The 20,621-nt window shown below is 41.0% G+C and overlaps 1 protein-coding gene across 1 annotated transcript in view; it reads right to left on the bottom strand.

Annotated features, from left to right (window-relative positions):
* The window catches only part of LOC117526206 (noelin-2-like), a 101,683-nt gene that overhangs the window by 38,203 nt on the left and 42,859 nt on the right, over nucleotides 1-20,621 (bottom strand). Inside the window, 1 exon segment of the mRNA XM_034188254.1 lies at nucleotides 17,549-17,704. Coding sequence (XP_034044145.1) covers nucleotides 17,549-17,704 — 156 coding nt within the window.

The following is a 20,621-nucleotide window of genomic DNA, read 5'->3' as shown; positions in this document are numbered from 1 at the left end:
AATGGCGTCTCACTAATTTAGAAGATCTTCACTTAGCCTGGAAAAAAGAGTCTGTTGCTCTATAAAAAAAGCCCTCGTAAAGCTAGGACATCTTTCTACTCATCACTAATTGAAGAAAATACGAACAACCCCAGGTTTCTTTTCAGCACTGTAGCCAGGCTGACAAAGAGTCAGAGCTCTATTGAGCTGAGTATTCATTATCTTTAACTAGTATGAGTTCATGACTTTCTTTGCTAACACAATTTTAACTATTAGAGAAAAAATTACTCATAACCACTCCCAACAGACGTATCGTTATCTTTGGCTGCTTTCAGTGATGCCGGTATTTGGTTAGACTCTTTCTCTCCATTGTTCTGTCTGAGTTATTTTCATTAGTTACTCTCATCCAAACCATCAACATGTTTATTAGACCCCATTCCTACCAGGCTGCTCAAGGAAGCCCTACCATTATTTAATGCTTCGTCTTAATATGATCAATCTATCTTTGTTAGTTGTGCTATGTACCACAGGCCTTTTAAGGTGGCAGTAATTAAACCATACTTAAAAAGCCATCACTTGACCCAGCTATCTTAGCTAATTATAGCCAAGCTCCAACCCTTCCTTGTTCCTCTCAAAATTCTTGAAAGGGTAATTGTAAAACATCTAACTGATCATCTGCAGGAGGAAGGGTCTATTTGAAGAGTTCAGTCAGGTTTTAGAAGTCATCATAGTTACAGAAACAGCACTTAGTGAAGGTAAAATGATCTTCTTATGGCCTCAGGACAGTGGGCGCATCTCTGTGCTTGTGTCTGTGTAGACCTCAGTGCCTGCTGCTTTTGATACGGTTGACCATATAAAATTTTATTAGCAGAGATTAAGCATGCCATAGGTATTAGAGGCACTGCGCTGCGGTGGTTGAAATCATATTGTTCTAATAGATTACAATTTGTTCATTGTAAATGGGGAATCTTCTTCAACAGACTAAAGTAATTATGGAGTTCCACAGGTTCTGTGCTAGGACCAATTTATTCACTTTATACATGCTTCCCTTAGGCAGTATTATTAGACGGTATTGCGTAAATTTCATTGTTACGCAGATGATACCCAGCTTTATCTATCCATGAAGCCAGAGGACTACACACCAATTAGCTACTAACTGCAGGATTGTCTTACAGACATAAAGACATGGATGACCTCTAATTTCCTGCTTTTAAACTCAGATAAAACTGAAGTTATTGTACTTGGCCCCACAAATCTTAGAAACATGGTGTCTAACCAGATCCGTTACTCTGGATGGCATTACCTGATCCTCTAGTAATACTGTGAGAAATCTTGGAGTCTATTTTGATCAGGATATGTCATTCAAAGCGCATATTAACAAATATGTAGGACTGCTTTTTGCATTTACGCAATATCTCTAAAATCAGAAAGGTCCTTGTCTCAGAGTGATGCTGAAAAACTAATTCATGCATTTATTTCCTCTAGGCTGGACTATTGTAATTCCTTATTATCAGGTTGTCCTAAAAGTTCCCTAAAAAGCCTTCAGTTAGTTCAGAAATGCTGCAGCTAGAGTACTGACGGGGACTAGCAAGGAGAGAGCATATCTCACCCAGTAGTTGGCCTCTCTTCATTGGCTTCCTGTTAATTCTAGAATAGAATTTAAAATTCTTCTTCTTACTTATAAGGTTTGAATAATCAGGTCCCATCTTATCTTAGGGACCTCGTAGTACCATATCACCCCAATAGAGCGCTTCGCTCTCAGACTGCAGGCTTACTTGTAGTTCCTAGGGTTTGTAAGAGTAGAATGGGAGGCAGAGCCTTCAGCTTTCAGGCTCCTCTCCTGTGGAACCAGCTCCCAATTCAGATCAGGGAGACAGACCACCCTCTCTACTTTTAAGATTAGGCTTAAAACTTTCCTTTTTGCTAAAGCTTATAGTTAGGGCTGGATCAGGTGACCCTGAACCATCCCTTAGTTATGCTGCTATAGACGTAGACTCTGGGGGGTTCCCATGATGCACTGTTTCTTTCTCTTTTTGCTCTGTATGCACCACTCTGCATTTAATCATTAGTGATCGACTCTCTGCTCCCCTCCACAGCATGTCTTTTTCCTGGTTCTCTTCCCTCAGCCCCAACCAGTCCCAGCAGAAGACTGCCCCTCCCTGAGCCTGTTCTGCTGGAGGTTTCTTCCTGTTAAAAGGGAGTTTTTCCTTCCCACTGTAGCCAAGTGCTTGCTCACAGGGGGTCGTTTGACCGTTGGGGTTTTTACATCATTATTGTATGGCCTTGCCTTACAATATAAAGCGCCTTGGGGCAACTGTTTGTTGTGATTTGGCGCTATATAAAAAAAAAATTGATTGATTGATTGATAGTTATGCTGCTATAGATTTAGACTGCTTACACCACTCTGCATTTAATCATTGGTGATTGATCTATGCTCTATTGATCTATGCTCTCTTCCACAGCATGTCTTTTTCCTGGTTCTCTCCCTCAGCCCCAACCAGTCCCAGCAGAAGACTGCCCCTCCCTGAGCCTGGTTCTGCTGGAGGTTTCTTCCTGTTAAAAGGTAGTTTTCCTTCCCACTGTCGCTAAGTGCTTGCTCATAGGGGGTCGTTTTGACCGTTGGGGTTTTTCTGTAATTATTGTATGGCCTTGCCTTACAATATAAAGCGCCTTGGGGCAACTGTTTGTTGTGATTTGGCGCTATATAAATAAATTGATTTGATTTTGATTTAATTTATAAGTGTTGTATAAATGTGCTAAAACTACGAAACTTTTTTCCTAATAATGTTAAGATATTTATTGTATGGGGCTGATTACATTTTATTATTTCACTGATTTGGAATAATTAATGCCATGATTCCACATACTCCAATACACTGGGTGGTCATATGCACATGTAAAGCTGGTTTGCAAAACACAAATAAACACAAAGAAGACATTTTATTTTTCTTGTTGATTTATGAGTGTTTATTTTATTCTCAGAGTGGGGCAGACGAAGGTAAGCACCTGGCAGAAGATTTATGATGGATGAGCATTTTATGACACATATCTGTAATAATATGGCTTGTTGCACAGTTAATAGGTCATGTCTAAGAAACATGTGTTTGTTATGCTGATGAATAATTTGCACCCTAAAATACAGACAACCATACAAAAATTGGGTGAAATAAGTGATTTTATTTACTAAAAGACCACAGTCAGAGTCCAAAAGCTAGGGATCAGTCCAAAAAGTCCAAAGTGTACCACAGTTGGTGGTGGAACAGTTGATGAGGCTGGGTGTGGCCAGCACAGGAGGTGCGTGAATGAACTAGAAAGAATGAATAAATGAGCAGGTCTTTTAAACTGCATTGGAGTAGATGATTGATTGCAGGTGTGCGAGGCCAGAAGGTCAGCCATGCCCAGCCTAAGACTCTCAAGACAAACAGAAAAGGGTGAAATCCTTACAGTGCTGCAGTTTTTCTGTAGACTGAGGTGGCATCTTTGGAGGGAGCGGCTGCAGACTGCCACACACAGAGAGAGCTACACACATAAGGCACTTCATGCATTGGACTGACGATAATACATTCATGTGACCAGGTGCCGGACTATGCACAGACATTTATGCAATCCCTTTAAAATGATGTGCTGTGGTATGCCTGATTTAATGAGGTTTGTTGTTTAGTATTGAGTTATTCAGGTAGTATTAATTAATATTATATACCACTTTTATATCTCTGTTTTATCTCTTTTCACTTTTAAATCCTCAGCGTGAGCCAAGAGAGGATGTGGAATTGAAATGAAAAAGGAGAGCTTAAGAGAAATGACAAAAGTGCAAAAAAAGAAAAAAACTCCTCATCATCTCCTCAAGATATTACACACCTCCACACACAAATACCAAAACATCCAGAAAACAGCTTTGGCAGTCACTCAAACACTTTGTATGTCTAATCCCTCGCCTGTGTGCTATCTTTAAATCAGCACAAAACACATTTCAGTAAAGGGGCTTCTTTTTTTTTTACTGGTATCACTGCGCCCCATAAAAGCACAGTGTAAGATGTTTGCTCGGCTCAATGCTTTTCCTGGTCACTGATTGCTGATTATTAACTGACAAATGTGTTTTTAAAAGCATTTTGTCCAAATCCACACCGACATCAAACACTTTACTCACTTCCAGTTGGTCATTATCTTTCTCCTGCCTAACTTTTCACTTTTCTCTCATCCCTCCTTCCCACAGGAAAAATTGGGAATAAATGCAATAAAATATCTCTGTATTTATTCCGTCCCATTTTCTGCTCCGTCTATCAAACTTTGCCTGTCTGACACCCCCATCTTGATTTACCTTCTATGGTATAAAAATACTTAGTTAATAATAAACTGAGATCATAAATATTCACTAGTTTTGCCTTTTAGTGCAAAGGCAAAAGCTTCTCCCTGAGGAGCGCACACATAGGCTGACTGAATAAAAGCTTAAAAACAGACCTCAAAGCTCTGTCGTGCTGTTAGGAAGATGCTCAGGGAAAAAGATGAAAGACAGAATGGATTTATGGGTTCTACTCTCATTTTGGGAAGCAGAGGGTGGCATAAGTGCCTGTTTTCTTCAACTGCCACAAAACTGCCAAAACTTGTAAGTTTGTATGTCTTTTTGGTTTTGATTCTTATTAAATGACAACATTACACATTACACAGTCTCAGGCTTCACCTTTTGGACATTAAGAACGGGGTTAATTCACATTTTTTTTTTTTTTTTTTTTTTCTTCATTTTCAACAGTCGTTTGCAGGTCTGGTCACCGGATGCTCAAAGGCAAAATTATAAATTCAATATTTTCTCTATATCTTTCAGCATGTGTGTGTTTTTGAAATGTGACCAAGAGCAAGGAAAAAAAACATATTCTGTGCAGTTTGCCAATAAGAATTTTTTTGGAATTGGACTGTTAGGATTTTACCTTGTTCTGTTGGTATCCTCTGCTGTGCTTCCCCTCCCCCTCCCGCTGGGCATGACTGACCTGCTTGCAGCTTGCACCTGCAAACAGTCATCTACTCCAGCAGTTTAAAGACCGGCTCATTCTTCCACTCCTCACCAGTTTGTTGACTTGTGGTACACTTGGCTCTAGTTCTTAGCTCTTTGAACATTCTGTTTGTGTGAACCTTTTTTGAGACTTGATTTAACTCTATTCCTGTTTGTTTCCCGTGTTTGCTCAACTGGCCGCGACCTGCCTCGCCAGCTGTTTGCCCACGCGGAGCCTTCAGACCTGCTGGTTTTCATGGGCAAGTTTGCTCACCACCCTGAATTTTGCGCTTTGTAAACTAAATTACGTTATCATTTTAACTAGAAGCTTGACATCTTTGTTTGCATTTTGGGTCCACATCGGAATTATGGTACTGTGCCGCACTCTCAGAGTACCCAAAACTGCAGATTTGCTTCGTATTTCACAAAATTAAGCCCTAAGCCTAACTCCAAACCATTTTATATAAAAAATTGCTAGGTTACTCTGTAGCTGGGACATCAGGTTTAAGCATCTTTAGGGATCTTCAAGAAATGTAGGACAGATTTGGTAGAAAAAAAACGAATGATTTGTCTGTTTCTTAAACAGCACCGAAGCAAAACTGTTCACAGCAGAGCAGTAGCTGCTTCCTGCTTCTTGATTTTTATTTATTTTCCCACTTATTTAACCAGGAAAAACATCACTGGGATTAAGAAAACACTTTGAGGTTCCTCACATAGTGAGACATCAGCAGACAGAGTCAGGCTGGAATTAATTTTAAGATATTTTACTGCAGCAGTTTTCAATAATCAACGTGGGTTAACATAACTTGATGTCTTATTTCACTGGTATGTTCTTTCGGTTTCTCCTGTTTCTCTTCAGCATCACTGCAGCAGATCAGATATGGATCTGCATGTTGATTTTGCAAAAGTTTTATGACGGATGCCCTTCCTGACAGAACATCATAGGACCTGAATGTCCTGGCAGTGATTCCCAGCTTTTTTCACATCCCTGATTCTTTCCTCCAAAATGGAGGTACCCTATCTTTTTGTAACCTAATTATCACCGTACAATACACAGTTGTGCTTGAGAGAAAGAGACAGATAAAGTCACATATAGGCATTCACTCATCTTCCATACCTGCTTACTCCAATCAAGGGTCACAGGAGGGCTGGAGCCTATCCCAGCAGACAGAGGCCGATAGGCACGGTACACCCTGAACAGGACGCTAGTCTGTTGCAGGGCCACATATAGACAAACAAACACATTCACACACCTACGGTCAATTTAATGTTTCCAATCCACCTAACCTACATGTCTTTGGATGTGGGAAGAAGCCGGAGCACCTGGAGGGAAATCACGCAAACATGGGGAAACATGCAAACTCCACACAGAAAAGACAACAGGCAGCAGCACTAACCACCGTGCCGCCCCTATATAGACACTAAGGCCTCTATTGTTAGGGTTTAGGCTTTGCCTTTCTGTTTCCTTGTGTATCTTGTGGTTTTCCCTCCCTGGTGTGTCATGTTTGCTTGGCAGCTGCTGTGTCTGCCCATGCTGCAACCAGTTTTAATCAAGCCTCTGCAGGATTAACCGTGGCTCAGACACTCAGACACTGCCAGATCTTTCAGTTTCCATTGTGGTCCTGATGTCTAGGCCCTCATCTCTGAAGAGTTTTTCATGTTTTGTATTTTTGGTATTGTCTTCCTGAAACTTCTGCTCAACTGTTCTATTTATCCTTCAGATCCGTCACACCCAATCCACCCATACGAGTATTTGACTCCTCTGCCTGCCCTGCCCAGCTGTTCCTATCTTCTGGCAGCCAAACCTGCCTCTATCTCACCCAAAATAAACCGTAATTGCAGATCAAGTGCTTTGTCCAAGGACACAGACAGCATGACCGGGAATTAAACACAGGTCTACATACAGTAGTGTTCAGAATAATAGTAGTGCTATGGTGACTAAAAAGATTATCCAGGTTTGAGTATATTCTTATTGTTACATGGGAAGCAAGGTACCAGTAGATTCAGTAGATTCTCACAAATCCAACAAGACCAAGCATTCATGATATGCACACTCTTAAGGCTATGAAATTTGGCTATTAGTTAAAAAAAAAAAAGTAGAAAAGGGGGTGTTCACAATAATAGTAGTGTGGCATTCAGTCAGTGAGTTCGTCAGTTTTGTGGAACAAACAGGTGTGAATCAGGTGTTGCCTATTTAAGGATGAAGCCAGCACCTGTTGAACATGCTTTTCTCTTTGAAAGCCTGAGGAAAATGGGACGTTCAAGACATTGTTCAGAAGAACAGTGTAGTTTGATTAAAAAGTTGATTGGAGAGGGGAAAACCTATATGCAGGTGCAAAAAATTATAGGCTGTTCATCTACAATGATCTCCAATGCTTTAAAATGGACAAAAAAAAAACAACAAAAAAACAGAGACGCGTGGAAGAAAACGGAAAACACCATCAAAATGGATAGAAGAATAACCAGAATGGCAAAGGCTCAGACAGTTAGAAGACGCCTGTGTGAAGCTAATTTATTTGCAAGAATTCCCCGCAAAGTCCCTCTGTTAAATAAAAGACGTGCAGAAGAGTTTACAATTTGCCAAAGAACACATCAACTAGCCTAAAGAGAAATGGAGGAATATTTTGTGGACTGATGAGAGTAAAATTGTTCTTTTTGGGTCCAAGGCCCGCAGACAGTTTGTAAGACGACCTCCAAATTCTACTATGGTGTTGGGCCTATATATCACATACCAGGTATCATGGATCAGTTTGGATATGTCAAAATACTTGAAGAGGTCATGTTGCCTTATGCTGAAGAGGACATGCCCTTGAAATGGGTGTTTCAACAACACAATGACCCCAAGCACACTAGTAAACAAGCAAAATCTTGGTTCCAAACCAACAAAATTAATGCCTCACAGATGTGAAGAAATCATGAAAAACTGTGGTTATACAACTAAATACTAGTTTAGTGATTCACAGGATTGCTAAAAAAAAAGCAGTTTGAACATAAAGGTTTTGAGTTTGTAGCGTCAACAGCAGATGCTACTATTATTGTGAACACCCCCTTTTTCTACTTTTTTTTTTTTTTTTACTAATAGCCCAATTTCATAGCCTTAAGAGTGTGCATATCATGAATGCTTGGTCTTGTTGGATTTGTGAGAATCTACTGAATCTACTGGTACCTTGTTTCCCATGTAACAATAAGAAATATACTCAAAACCTGGATTAATCTTTTTAGTCACATAGCACTACTATTATTCTCAACACTACTGTACATAGTGGTATTCCAAATCCTTGTCCCACTGAGTCACCTGCTCTACTCTTTCTGGCAGAGGGGCAAGACTAATCCGTAGAGCAAATTTAACATGAGCTCTGCAGATTTGTCTGGTTCCCACTTTAGTCCTCACCAGGTCATAATGGGGATAACACAGAACAGAAGCAGAGCAAATGCTATTAAAACAACAGATAAAAGTACGATAAATATGCAAAACTAACCCGCAATAAACAAAACTATTAAAATATTATCCCTGTGATGACAAATAGCATGTGCACAGATTTCTTGCAGAACAAGATCCTGTCCAGATAAAGACACGTTTGCTGAATTCTGTTTTGACCTTGGGCACAGTCAACAGGACAGTGTCTTGGGACTTTGAAAGTGCAATTATTGACAGACATTTTTCATGTATAAATATGCGGGCAGAAGACCAAGAATAGATTTCTGAATTAAATCTCTGCGTAAATTCTCTGTAGGTTCAGGAAGGACACTCCAGCTCCCCTGCACCATGAGGAGACAGAATCGAGAGAATATAAAAGCTGACACAAAGCATTCCTGCAGAGGACATCATCAATAGTCTGAGATGGGAAGAAATTGCAGCAAAGTACTTTCTTTTTTAAAGAACAGCTCTTACTTTTGAAGAAAAAAAAAATCTGTTTCAATTTTCAGATTTTCCACCAAAACATTAACATGATGCCTAAAAAATAAGTCATTATCATCCAGCACAACACCAACATATTATTATTTACCTGAGAGACAGATCGATGTTTAAAATCTGGGTGATACAAAGAGCATTGGCTTTGTTTCCTGTGATGTCCAAACTGGGTTTCTGTTCTACAGTGAAATAAAGCAGCTACAAAATAAGTAATCACTGGTGATATATATATATATAATATATATATATATATATATATTATATATATATATATATATATATATATATATATATATATATATAATATATATATGAATAACTACCCCATCATACTGGTGCCACGTTTTAAATGGGACTCTGGGCCTGCTTTTTAATTTTTTTTAAAGTCGCATAAATTTGAGGAATCATTGGTTAGAGTGATCACAGCACTTGAGAAGTTGAGTGAGGAATCAGAGTGTCTGAGTTTGGAGCTGCGCTGGATCAAGACCAAGATCCAGGCTTTCAATGGCCTCTTGGACTCTGCCATCAGAAGTGTGTCTATATACCTGTGTGTCTGTGAAGATGTTGATCTTGGAGAGTCACTGATCTCAACAGTGACATTCATGTCTCTGGGTCCACAGTTGCTGACCTCAAGAGACACCTGGGAGGAGCTTATGGAGCTATGAGATGTGTTTTGATGCCGATATCGCTTCAGCAGAATGAAGGTCCAAGTTCTTAAGGTCCTTGTGCTTCCTGTCTTACTGTATGGTTGTGACACTTGGATGCTAATCAGTGACAGAAAGTGATGACAGATGAGATGAGAGATGAGATTTATTGTCATTGTCACTACATGAGTGCAACAACAACAAAATTACGTTTACACTCCAATTACCTCAGACAAGATACAGCAATTTTTTCACAATTATTACTTGTTTACTGTAATAATGGCACACACCAGAATTAAAGACAACACATATACATTTGACATTGTTTATGTGCACTAAATTGAAGCAGTCTGTCATCCGAATTGAGGTAAAGTGGGTGAAGGCTGCAGCAGGAGGGGCCCGCGCTGCCCAGCTTGGGGAGTTGAAGGCTGCAGCAGTAAAAACCGCACTGCCTTCGAGGTGGCAGGGAGGAAGCCAGGGTGAGGGGAGTGGAGATACATGGGGGGTAATAGGGATGTAGGGAGGGAGACATACGTTGTGTGCAGATGAGTTAAGTTTCTGTCAGTTTCTGTCCGTGTGTGTGTGTGTGTGTGGGTGCGTGTGTAAAGTCTAACATTGCTAGGCAACAGCAGGCTGGGGGGAGGGGTAGATAGATAAGAAGGGGGAGCCAAATTCCTTCACCAAGGCCGTAGCTCCTTCTGGGGGAAGAGCAGGGAATGTGGGCTTCAGGAGCTGATAAGGCTGTCATGTAGATGTTAGATGGAGAGATACAGAATTCCATTAACTGCACTTCTGACCGTCCAGAGTCCAAATTTATGAAGAATATTCATGTCACACTCCATTCTCTCAGGCGTCAAGAGCATAGTCGATGAGCAGGATCCATCAGGGCACGCAGGGTCCCCCAACCCTGATTTCCTTGTTGAAAAAAAATGGTGTCAATAGCATTGAGAGACCAGCTGATGAATTCCATGGTTAATCCAAATCTTAATTTGAAGAATACACAGTCTGGTGAAGCTGGGGCTTTGAAGGACGGAGCAGAGTTAGAGAACCGAAAAAGGAGGAGAGGAGAGGGGAGGAGAGGAGAGGGGAGGAATGCGACCATCCTTGCCGGAGTCCCAAGCTGACAGGATGTCCTTGGTAGTACGTCTCTCAAGAGGATCCTTGGGTACCACTGTTATGACTTTATGTAAAATGAATGGTTACTTGTAGAGACTCTGATGAGGAGTACTTGCATTGGGAGGGAAAGTTAAGTACGACATGTTGGCCATGTGGAGTGTTCCTCTGGGTAGGATCCAGTACACAAGTCTCTCACTCTTGAGGACCCCACTGACAGGTTGCAGCAGATAGACCTTACTTGTGTGAAGCGCCTCGAGGCAACTTTTTTTTGATTTGGCGCTATATAAATGAAAATAAATTGAAATAGATGGTTACTTTTCAAATGGGTGGTTCTGTAGGGTGGTAGATGTTCCCAGACTCAACCCGACCATATAAATTTGTGGAGTTGCTGAACATACATAAAAGACATAATTCACATAAAGTTGTAAACAAAATACAACTAAAAATAATTAAAAGCCATAAAACATGAACAAAATAAAAATACCATACAATAAAAAAAATAAAATAAATGAATGACGTCAACATCTCACTAGGTGTCAAAGGCCAAGGAGAAGAGATGAGTTTTCAAAAGAGATTTAAAAACAGACAGAGATGAGGTCTGTCTAATCTGCTGAGGCAAGTCATTCCATAATTTTGGAGCCACAACAGCGAGTGCGCAGTTCCCTCTGAGCGTCCGCTTAGTTTTCGGCACACTCAGGAACAACTGCTCAGCTGAGAGCTGGGAGCGTGGGTGGGTTTATAAGGGTGCAGGAGCTCAGAGAGGTTGGGTGGGGCAAGAGCGTTCAGGGATTTAAAAACAAATAAAAGAATTTTGAAATGAATCCTAAAATATCTGGCAGCCAGTGGAGTGAGGCTAAAATGGGGGAAATGTGCTTGTATTTACATGTACCCGTTAAAAGACATGCAGCAGCGTTCTGTACCATCTGAAGAGGGGTAATGGAGAGCGTGCTAATCCCCACATACAGTGAATTACAGTAATCCAGCCGAGTAGTAATAAAGGCATGGATTACTGTCTCAAATTGCTGCTTCAAAAGATTTGGCTTTATTTTGGCCAACAGCCTCAAATGGAAAAAGCTCAATTTGACAATGGCCCTGATATGACTGTCAAATTTCCACGTTAGCCCCTAGATTTGTCATGGTTGGCTTCATATACTGGGCCAGGGAACCCAGGTCTAGCAGGGGGGTCCCAGTCGCCCCATGAAAAACCATAACTTCAGTTTTCTTGTCATTAAAATTTAAAAAAATTCAAAGCCATCCAGGCTTTTATGTCATCAAGACACTCGAACAACGAAGTCACAGAGTGTGCACCATTCTTTTTTAAGATGGACATACATCTGACAGTCATCCACATAACAGTGGAAAGAAATACCATGCTTCCTAATTATAAAACCGAGATAGAAACATCTCATCTTAGTGTATAAACATGTAAAAGTGAAGAAATTTCTTCTTCGTCACTGACTTATTCTTATTGATAGCACCATTCTTCTCATTCCTGCTGTCATTATAGAATTACCTTTTGGTTATGTGTATAACATGACATGAGAAAAGTGAACAATTTTAGGAAGTGGCGCTTCTTTTTGGCTTGTTTTCATCCGTTTCTTTTGGGAAACCTGGCAACACTGGCTAATGAATTATTTCACGGTGGTGACATATTAAGTCCAAATCCGGCAGAATGCTTCCTTTTTGTCAAAATGTTCAAACAATCTCTAAAACTAAGTCAAAATCTTCAGACTGTGCAGTTAAAAAGAAAAAATATCAATTGACACAGAACTGTACAATGATGAGTTCATTTTTAACACAAAGTTTTAAAGGTTTGTCAAAGTTTTGGGTTGTTTTGAATCAGATGGGGAGAAAATAAGATTAACTCACTGGATTTGCCTTTTTACTGAGGGGAAATGTAAATCTGTACTAATCTCATTAGGCTTGGTTTTTTCTGTCATAATGCCACTGGCAAGCATCTGCGCCAACAGCAAACCAGAAGAACAGCAGCAGATTATCTGCAGAGCTGCAGAGAACAAAAATCTGTGAATCTGAAGAACAAGCTGAACGATACAAACAGCACTTTTAATGACTTCTATTTGCAGTGCATGAGTCAGATCCCTTCCTTTGTTTTTTTCCGTTAAAGGCAAAAAAACAAAAAAAAAAAATAAAATAAAATAAAACTCATTTCTGTTTACACCTACATTGAACTTTACCAATATGCACAGATTACAGATTGTCTAGACATCAAGAGCAGAAAAGTAATCTTTAAAAAAAAAAGATTTTTAAAGATGCACATACAGGCAAGCGTCAACACGATTTAAAATGTATTTATTTATTGTTATTCAGTGCTGCATAGTGCTGAATGTTCTGATACTTTATGAAACACATAAACACCACCGAGGTTTATCTTTAATTCAAATTTACTAGAAGACAACTTGCAGGCCAATAGTCCACTCTGTTACTATACATGTTTGAGCCTTACTTGTTACCATGGAGTGACTAAATTTAGAACACCCCCTACGAAAAAGTAGTTGAGTTGAAGTTTTGTCCTGATTTGCAATAAATCACACACCGTCATAGATATTACCATTATTTTCCCCACAAAGCTCCATTTAATATTTACTGGAGACATTAATGCAAATGACAGGGAAAAACATTTTCTGCAATAACTTTGAAACAAAGAGCGCTAGAAGGATGATGTCAAGTGCATCTGAATCAGTAAACAGATCGTCATACGCTGATTTGTACTGGCATCATGACAAAAAGCTGAACATGATGTCATGATGAGGTCATCAAATGACTATTTCTGATTTATATGGACTCGAGCTCTACTTCTAGCTCTTCTACATCCATGGTTGCTGAGAAAAATGTGGTGTTTTTTACTGTATGCTGTCACATGACAGCATATAGTGACATCGTGTGACATCACATACAAATCTGTGTATGACAATCTTTATTGTTTTCTTTGTTTGTTTTGTTCTTGTTTTGTTTGTTGTTGCTGTTTTTCAGCCAATAATAAATCATACAAACAAAACATACATGTATGGCAACATTAAAAAACAAAAACAGGATAACACATGGAATGTGAAAAAAACACTAATTTCTAATGGGGTTAGTGTGTTTATGACCAGTCATAAACTGCATCAGTTTGGTTATACCTAACAGCTAACGTTAGCTTATCTAGCTGGCTGTAGCACCGTTTATCATAGCTTACAAAATAGTTGGTTCTTTCTTTTCTGTTTGATAACCCATGTTATTCATACTTTTGTCCACATTTATTTTATATGTATTTATTAATTGTAGGTTTAACTACGCTATTATACTTTATACACTAATTACAGTTTTTGTTATCTTGTTAGCTTGCTAGGTACAGCTAATTTAGCTCTCTAACTAAAACTAGCCTATTTTTGTTATTCACAATTTTATATTAGTTTTATGTGTTCTTTTAAAGGATATCAACATATAGTACCATAGTTCTTAGGTTTCCATTTGATAGCATATAGATTATGCTTTTTATTTTCCTATAGTATGCTAACAGAGATTCTTTAGATAGATATCACTACACATACATCATAGCTTCTGTTTCTTAATAAAATACCAGATTTATAGCTTAGCCTACTAAGTATAATTTAATTTTACTAATAGTCTACATACTAAATTACCTATACTACAATCTTCTCCTATATTATAGTTAGGTTTTAATACCTACTCCTGTACATATTATTGTATATGTAGTTTATTACCTTAATATTTAATATTACTATATATAATGTCTTAACTTCTTATGAATTATTATTTATTATTATATATACCTTTTTTCTTGAGCCGCTTGGGTGGGTAGGGAGAGTTCCCATGGATAAAAAAAAGCTTTTCAACCTACCATCCCTGGTTCTCAAGACCAGGCACCTAAGTGGCTCTACTCTACTCTTTTGCTACTCTTCCTTTTTCGATATTTAAATACCTTAGTATACTAGCATAGTTCCACCTTAGTATTGAATATAATATATAAGATATACCTTACTGGATTTTCATGTCAATAACACTTTTTTCCTGTTGTCATACATGTTCAAGTTAGGTGAACTACTGTTGGTGAGCAAATTCTGAAATGAAAACTGTAGCTGCTTCCAGTGCATCAGCCACCACCATAATAATAATAATAATAATAATAATAATAACAATATGGGATAAAAAGGGGGACAAGTCTGCTGTCATGTATTTTCACCATGCTAACAGCTGCAGTGTAATACACTATGGTGAAGACCGACTAATAATATCAGGTACAAACTAAATGACATTGCTTGCCTCATTGTTGGATTTTGTTGTTGCACTTGACACAAGTTTCTGGTCAAGTTTTACACAGAGGCTTTTCTCTAAAAGTGGCTGAGCAGTTATTGAGCAGTTGAAGAAGAGTGATATGAGGCTGCTTGGTGAGCAGCCATCCTCCACTGTCTGCCAAAACAAGCACAATGCGAGACATCTGCCCATCTGGTTTGCTACCTGGTCTTTCATTCTGATCTATTTTTAATTCACAGTTAAAAGCAGGAGCATTTCTGGGGACAGCTCCACCAGAAATGGAGACTGTCCCCGGAAAATGGGAACAACTGGTCACCCTAAATTTGTGAACCAAATTAATCAATGCATGCGCTCACAAGAAGTTTGCATTATCTTTTAGCTGCTCCTGTTTTTGCTCTGGGTCACCACAGTGGATTCAGTGTGCATCTGCATGTTGATTTTGCACAAATGCTTTGGCAGATAACCTTCTTGAAGAAACAGCATATGTACCATATTGTTCTGAATAAAAGATGGTGATATTTGTTTAGCTTATTTTTTTTCTTGGAAACACATCTGAAAAATGCTCCAGTCTTATTTTAAGCGTCTAGATGTCCGCAAGTGTAGGTGGCGCCAAATACCTGTAAAATAAGGGCGTCTCACAAGACTGAGGCGATCTGAGCCTCTAACTTTCTATGAAAGCACTTGGATGGAGTCTAAATGTTGCTGGTAAGTAAGTGTTATGATTTTTATCACTGTATGAACTATAATTTTATTTGTTGTTTAGTGTTGTCACAGAAATGCAGCTGGTCTGCTTTGTGCCTGATCCCGTCAGATCTCAGAAGCTATGCAGTGCAGGATCTGGTTAGTACTTGGATGGGAGACCTCTTGGAACACCAGTGGGCTGTGTGTGTTTCTCCAGGTAACACTGGAGTTGCGTCAGGAAGGGCATCTGGCGTAAAACTTGTGCCAAATACCAGTGCAGATCTGGCTGTATCTGCTGTGGCGACCCCGAAAAAAAAAAAAAATGGGAGCAGCCGAAGGGACAACAAAGTGTTGTCACAGAAATAAAATACACTTGCAAAGCTTTTAAAAAATGAAATGCTAGAATTAAGCACTCCACTATGCTTTTACTGGCAGAAAACAAATGCTATACAAACCCAGGGCCTAGACAACTGAGGAGACACTATGGTACTCATGGTGATGAATGCAGGTCATCAAACAACTCTCAAGCAACCATGAAATAACAGTGTGACAGACTGTAGTGTTAGAAGATGGCAGCTATAGGGGTTTGCACCATCTCTGCTTCTGTGTTGTGTTTGACTGCTCCCACTCAGGAAGCAAACTCAATCTCCAGGATGAGAGGTGGACGCTCTTACCAGTCGGCCAAAACCCGCACTCTGACCTGAATGGTCCTTTGTCTGTCGGGATATGTCTTAAAAATGGGGATTTGTCAGGCTCGGTGGTACAAAGTGGTTGGACACAAATGCAGGATTCAGATGTTAGAGTTACTGAGTTTCATGTTGGTTCAGGCTTGGTTTGATACACAAAAAGGCAGGCCGCAATAAGCACCAGTAACTGAAGCATTAGGCAGAGACAGGATCCAAAAAGCAGGCAGACTGGTTAAAAACACGGGTAAGCAAAACCAGGACTAAATACTCAGAAGACAAACACTTGAAAGAGGGAAGAAGGGAAGGGAAGAGGGAAGGTGCGACTAATAAAGTGGAAGTAAATAGGAGGAAATGCAGGACAGGTGTGGGGGAAGGATCTGGAATGGGGAGTGGAAGCAGGAAGGAGGACAGGAGGGAAACCAAACACCAGACAAGAAAAGTCCCCAAGACAAGAATAACACAACAGAAAAAAAATAAGACAATAACAAAACTCCCCAACAAACCCCACAAGCCCAATTGTGACAAGATTGTCTTATAATCAGGGTTGTCTTATATGATACGATAAACGGAGATAGGTGGCTTTGAACCATGGACCTTCTTGTTGAAAGGCAAACGCAGTATCACAGAAACACTGTCAAACTATTACACAGACATCATGATTAAGATTCAAATGAATCCAGATGTGCACACAGTGAGCACCTGTGCTAATGGGGTTGATAACAGTTGAGTACTTGTAATATCCAATAAAATCCAAGAAGCACATCTCAAAAAATCTGCAGTGAGGTCAAAACCAAAATGAGACGAGACGACACAAGACAGAACAGCGATAACACTAACAACAAGACCAATGAGAAAGAAAATGAGGGGAGCCAACTAATAGGCATGCAGAGGGATAATGAGCGAACAGATCGCAGGTGTGCAGTCTTGCAGGAGGTAATAGCTGGAAGGACGAGAGGTGACAGTGCTCTGACAGGAGGTGTTTAAAAGAAATTAAAGGCATAAATTCACCAAAATACCAAGAACCAAGACAGAGTCTGTCCTCCAGGCCTGTTCAGAATGCGTGCACTGAGGCTGCAGCTTCACAGCATGGCGCCGTGTGTCATTTTTAATGCAACGAACATGAAGTGAACACGCTGACAACTCAAAGACACATCTTTCACGAAACACGAGTGAGGGCAGGAAAACTGACTTTGATGTGTGAGATCAGTGTTTTCACACCAAGGGTCATGTGGTCCCTGCAGTGTGTGTGTGTGTGTGTGTGTGTGTGTACCTGCAGGCCCTTAGCAGTCAGCATGCGGGAGTTGGCCACATATGTGTGTAAGCGTCCATCTACTCCTCTCAGCAGCGGCTCAGAGTCCCAGATGTACTGCAGGTCTCTGGATGTCCGCAGATCCACAACCTCCATGGACTGACTCACATTCTGAACCTGAAGCACACACAGTTAACAGAGTTATTCATTTGGGTTGTCTGATTATTACCACCTGCTACTCGTAGTCGATTCCAAATATCTGTTGTTTCTCAGTAAGAAGATCTGCGCAGTGATTTGTTGGAGAGATTTGTCCAAAATCTACTCTGTCTCAGACTGTGCACAACCTGTTTTTTTTTATTAAATGTAGAACAGTTTGACACTTGGGCATCCTCTAACTTAAAGCTATAGTGTGTTGGGTTTAGTGCCATCTAGTGGTGAGGGTGCATCACATTTTCTCCTCTCTGGTAACAGGGATTCATGCTTCCTTGCCTTCTTTGATGATAAACAATATGTATGATTTCTTCCATTTCAGAAAATGAGGGTTCTCAAATGTGTTAGGCTGCACTATTGTAACGGAGGCCAGCAGGTGTCGCTGTTCATATGTAGTTAGTAAACCTCACTCCCAAGTCCCAACAGCTCAAAAGGATTCTCTGGTCACAAGGTCAGAGCCCTGGGTTTTGGCATTCTGGTTAGAGAGTCTGACTCCCATGCCAAGGATCGCGAGTTCACGTCCCGAGTTGAGCGAATGGGAGGAGTCATAATAACACAATGCAGAGTGCAACTGCTACACTAGCAACCAGTAGACAGTGTACAATTTAACTTGAAATTGACAGGAAATGAGGGTTGGACACAAATGCAAGGCTCAGTCAGGCAGCTCTGGTTTGAGGACTTTAGTGAGGATCAATGCAAAGGTCGGTACACGGGAAGGCAGTCCAAGAAACACAGCAAAAGTACAAAAATCATCAAGCTTAGACACGGTCGGGTAAAACAGGCAGGAGGTCGAGAACATGATGAGGCTGGCAGTACAAGAACACAGGAACAAGAGCTCCAACTCCTGATTCAACCGCTCTGCCTGCCCATTGGCCTGTGGATGGTAGCCAGAGGTCAAACTGGAGGTGACCCCAAGGAGACGGCAAAACTCCCTCCAAAAGTGGGATACGAACTGCGGACCCCGGTCAGACACGATGTCCTGAGGTAACCCATGTAATCGGAAGACGTGATTTAACATGACCACTGCAGTGCCCTTAGCCGTCGGCAGTTTGCTTAGGGGAATAAAATGAACCATTTTAGAGGACCGATCGACGATGGTCAGGACTACTGTATGCCCCTTTGAAGGTGGGAAACCGGACACAAAATCCATAGCAATGTGAGTCCACAGACGAATCGCAACCGGTAATGGCTGACTTGTGCCTGCGGGCGGTTGGTTTGTCAATTTGTGTATAGCACACAACTGACAAGCGGTCACATATTCTGAGACGTCCTTGACTAACCCTGGCCACCAAAACCTCCGCTGTACATTGTACACGGTTTCTGTAATACCTGGATGACAGAACATGCGGGAGTCATGACACCAACGAAAGGTTTCGCCCCGGAGGGCCGGAGGAACAAAAAGCTTCCCCTGTGGACAGCCAGCGGGTGCGGGCGCATTACCCACAACTGAACGGATGCGGTTCTCTATATCCCAAGTTAGGGTAGCTACAAAACAGGAGGGAGGTAAAATGGTTTCTGGCTCTACGGGTGCATTCTCCGAGTCCGCTAGTCGGGATAATGCGTCAGGTTTACCGTTCTTAGTACCCGGACGGTAAGACAGGATGAAGTTGAATCGACTGAAGAATATTGCCCAGCGTGCCTGTCGGGAGTTGAGGCGCTTGGCGGTGCAGAGATATTCAAGATTTTTATGGTCGGTGTAAACTATGAATGGGTTTTGTGTCCCCTCCAACCAGTGCCACCACTCCTCCAAAGCCACTTTGACCGCCAACAGTTCGCGATCGCCGATACCATAATTACGTTCAGCCGGGGACAGCTTTTTGGACAAAAAGGAGCATGGATGCAACCTATTGTCAGTGGGGTTTATCTGAGACAAAACTGCTCCAACACCCACATTGGAGGCATCAACTTCGACCACAAACTGCCGAGCGGGGTCAGGGAGGAGCAGCACAGGGGCCGTGGTAAAGCGATTCTTTAGGACCTGGAACGCCTCATCACACTCCAGTGTCCAGACGAACGGATGGAGGGATGAGGTCACTGCATGAAGCGGAGCTGCGACAATACTAAAACCATGGATGAACTTGCGATAGAAGTTGGCGAACCCTAAAAATCGCTGAACCTCTTTGCGGGACGAGGGAACTGCCCACTCCCGAACCGCCGTTACTTTAACAGGATCCATCTGGATTTCACCAGCGGAAATAACAAAACCCAAAAAAGAGATTGTGGATCTGTGAAATTCACACTTTCCGCCTTCACATACAGTCCATTTTGTAACAAGGTCTGTAATACTTGACGGACATGATGTGTGTGCGTAACCGGGTCACGGGAAAATATCAGGATGTCATCTAAATAAACAAAGACGAATTTATTAAGGAATTCCCGAAGTACGTCGTTGATGAGATTCTGGAATACTGCAGGCGCATTAGTGAGCCCAAATGGCATTACTAAGTATTCATAGTGCCCGGAGGGGGTGTTTAAAGCGGTTTTCCATTCGTCCCCTTGTCTTATTCGGACTAAATGGTATGCGTTTCGTAGGTCAAGTTTGGTGAAAATTGTGGCCCCTTCTAACAACTCAAACGCTGAAGAAACTAGCGGGAGTGGGTAACGGTTCTTAATCTTGACGTTGTTTAAACCCCGGTAGTCTATACAGGGACGGAGCGTCTTATCTTTCTTTTCCACAAAAAAGAAACCAGCCCCGGCGGGTGATGAAGAAGGATGACTCAATCCCGCAGCCAAAGACTCCTGGATATACTCATTCATGGCGTGACGTTCAGGAGCCGAAAGAGAAAAAAGCTTTCCCCGAGGTGGAGACGTCCCGGGGGGGAGCTCCATTGCGCAATCATAATCACGATGGGGTGGTAATGATTTAGCTTTGATCTTGCTGAAA

Source organism: Thalassophryne amazonica, chromosome 15, assembly GCF_902500255.1.
Source record: "Thalassophryne amazonica chromosome 15, fThaAma1.1, whole genome shotgun sequence".
Taxonomy (NCBI): domain Eukaryota; kingdom Metazoa; phylum Chordata; class Actinopteri; order Batrachoidiformes; family Batrachoididae; genus Thalassophryne; species Thalassophryne amazonica.
The sequence above is the reverse complement of the archived record's forward strand: the minus strand, read 5'-3'. Positions and strand labels throughout refer to the sequence as shown.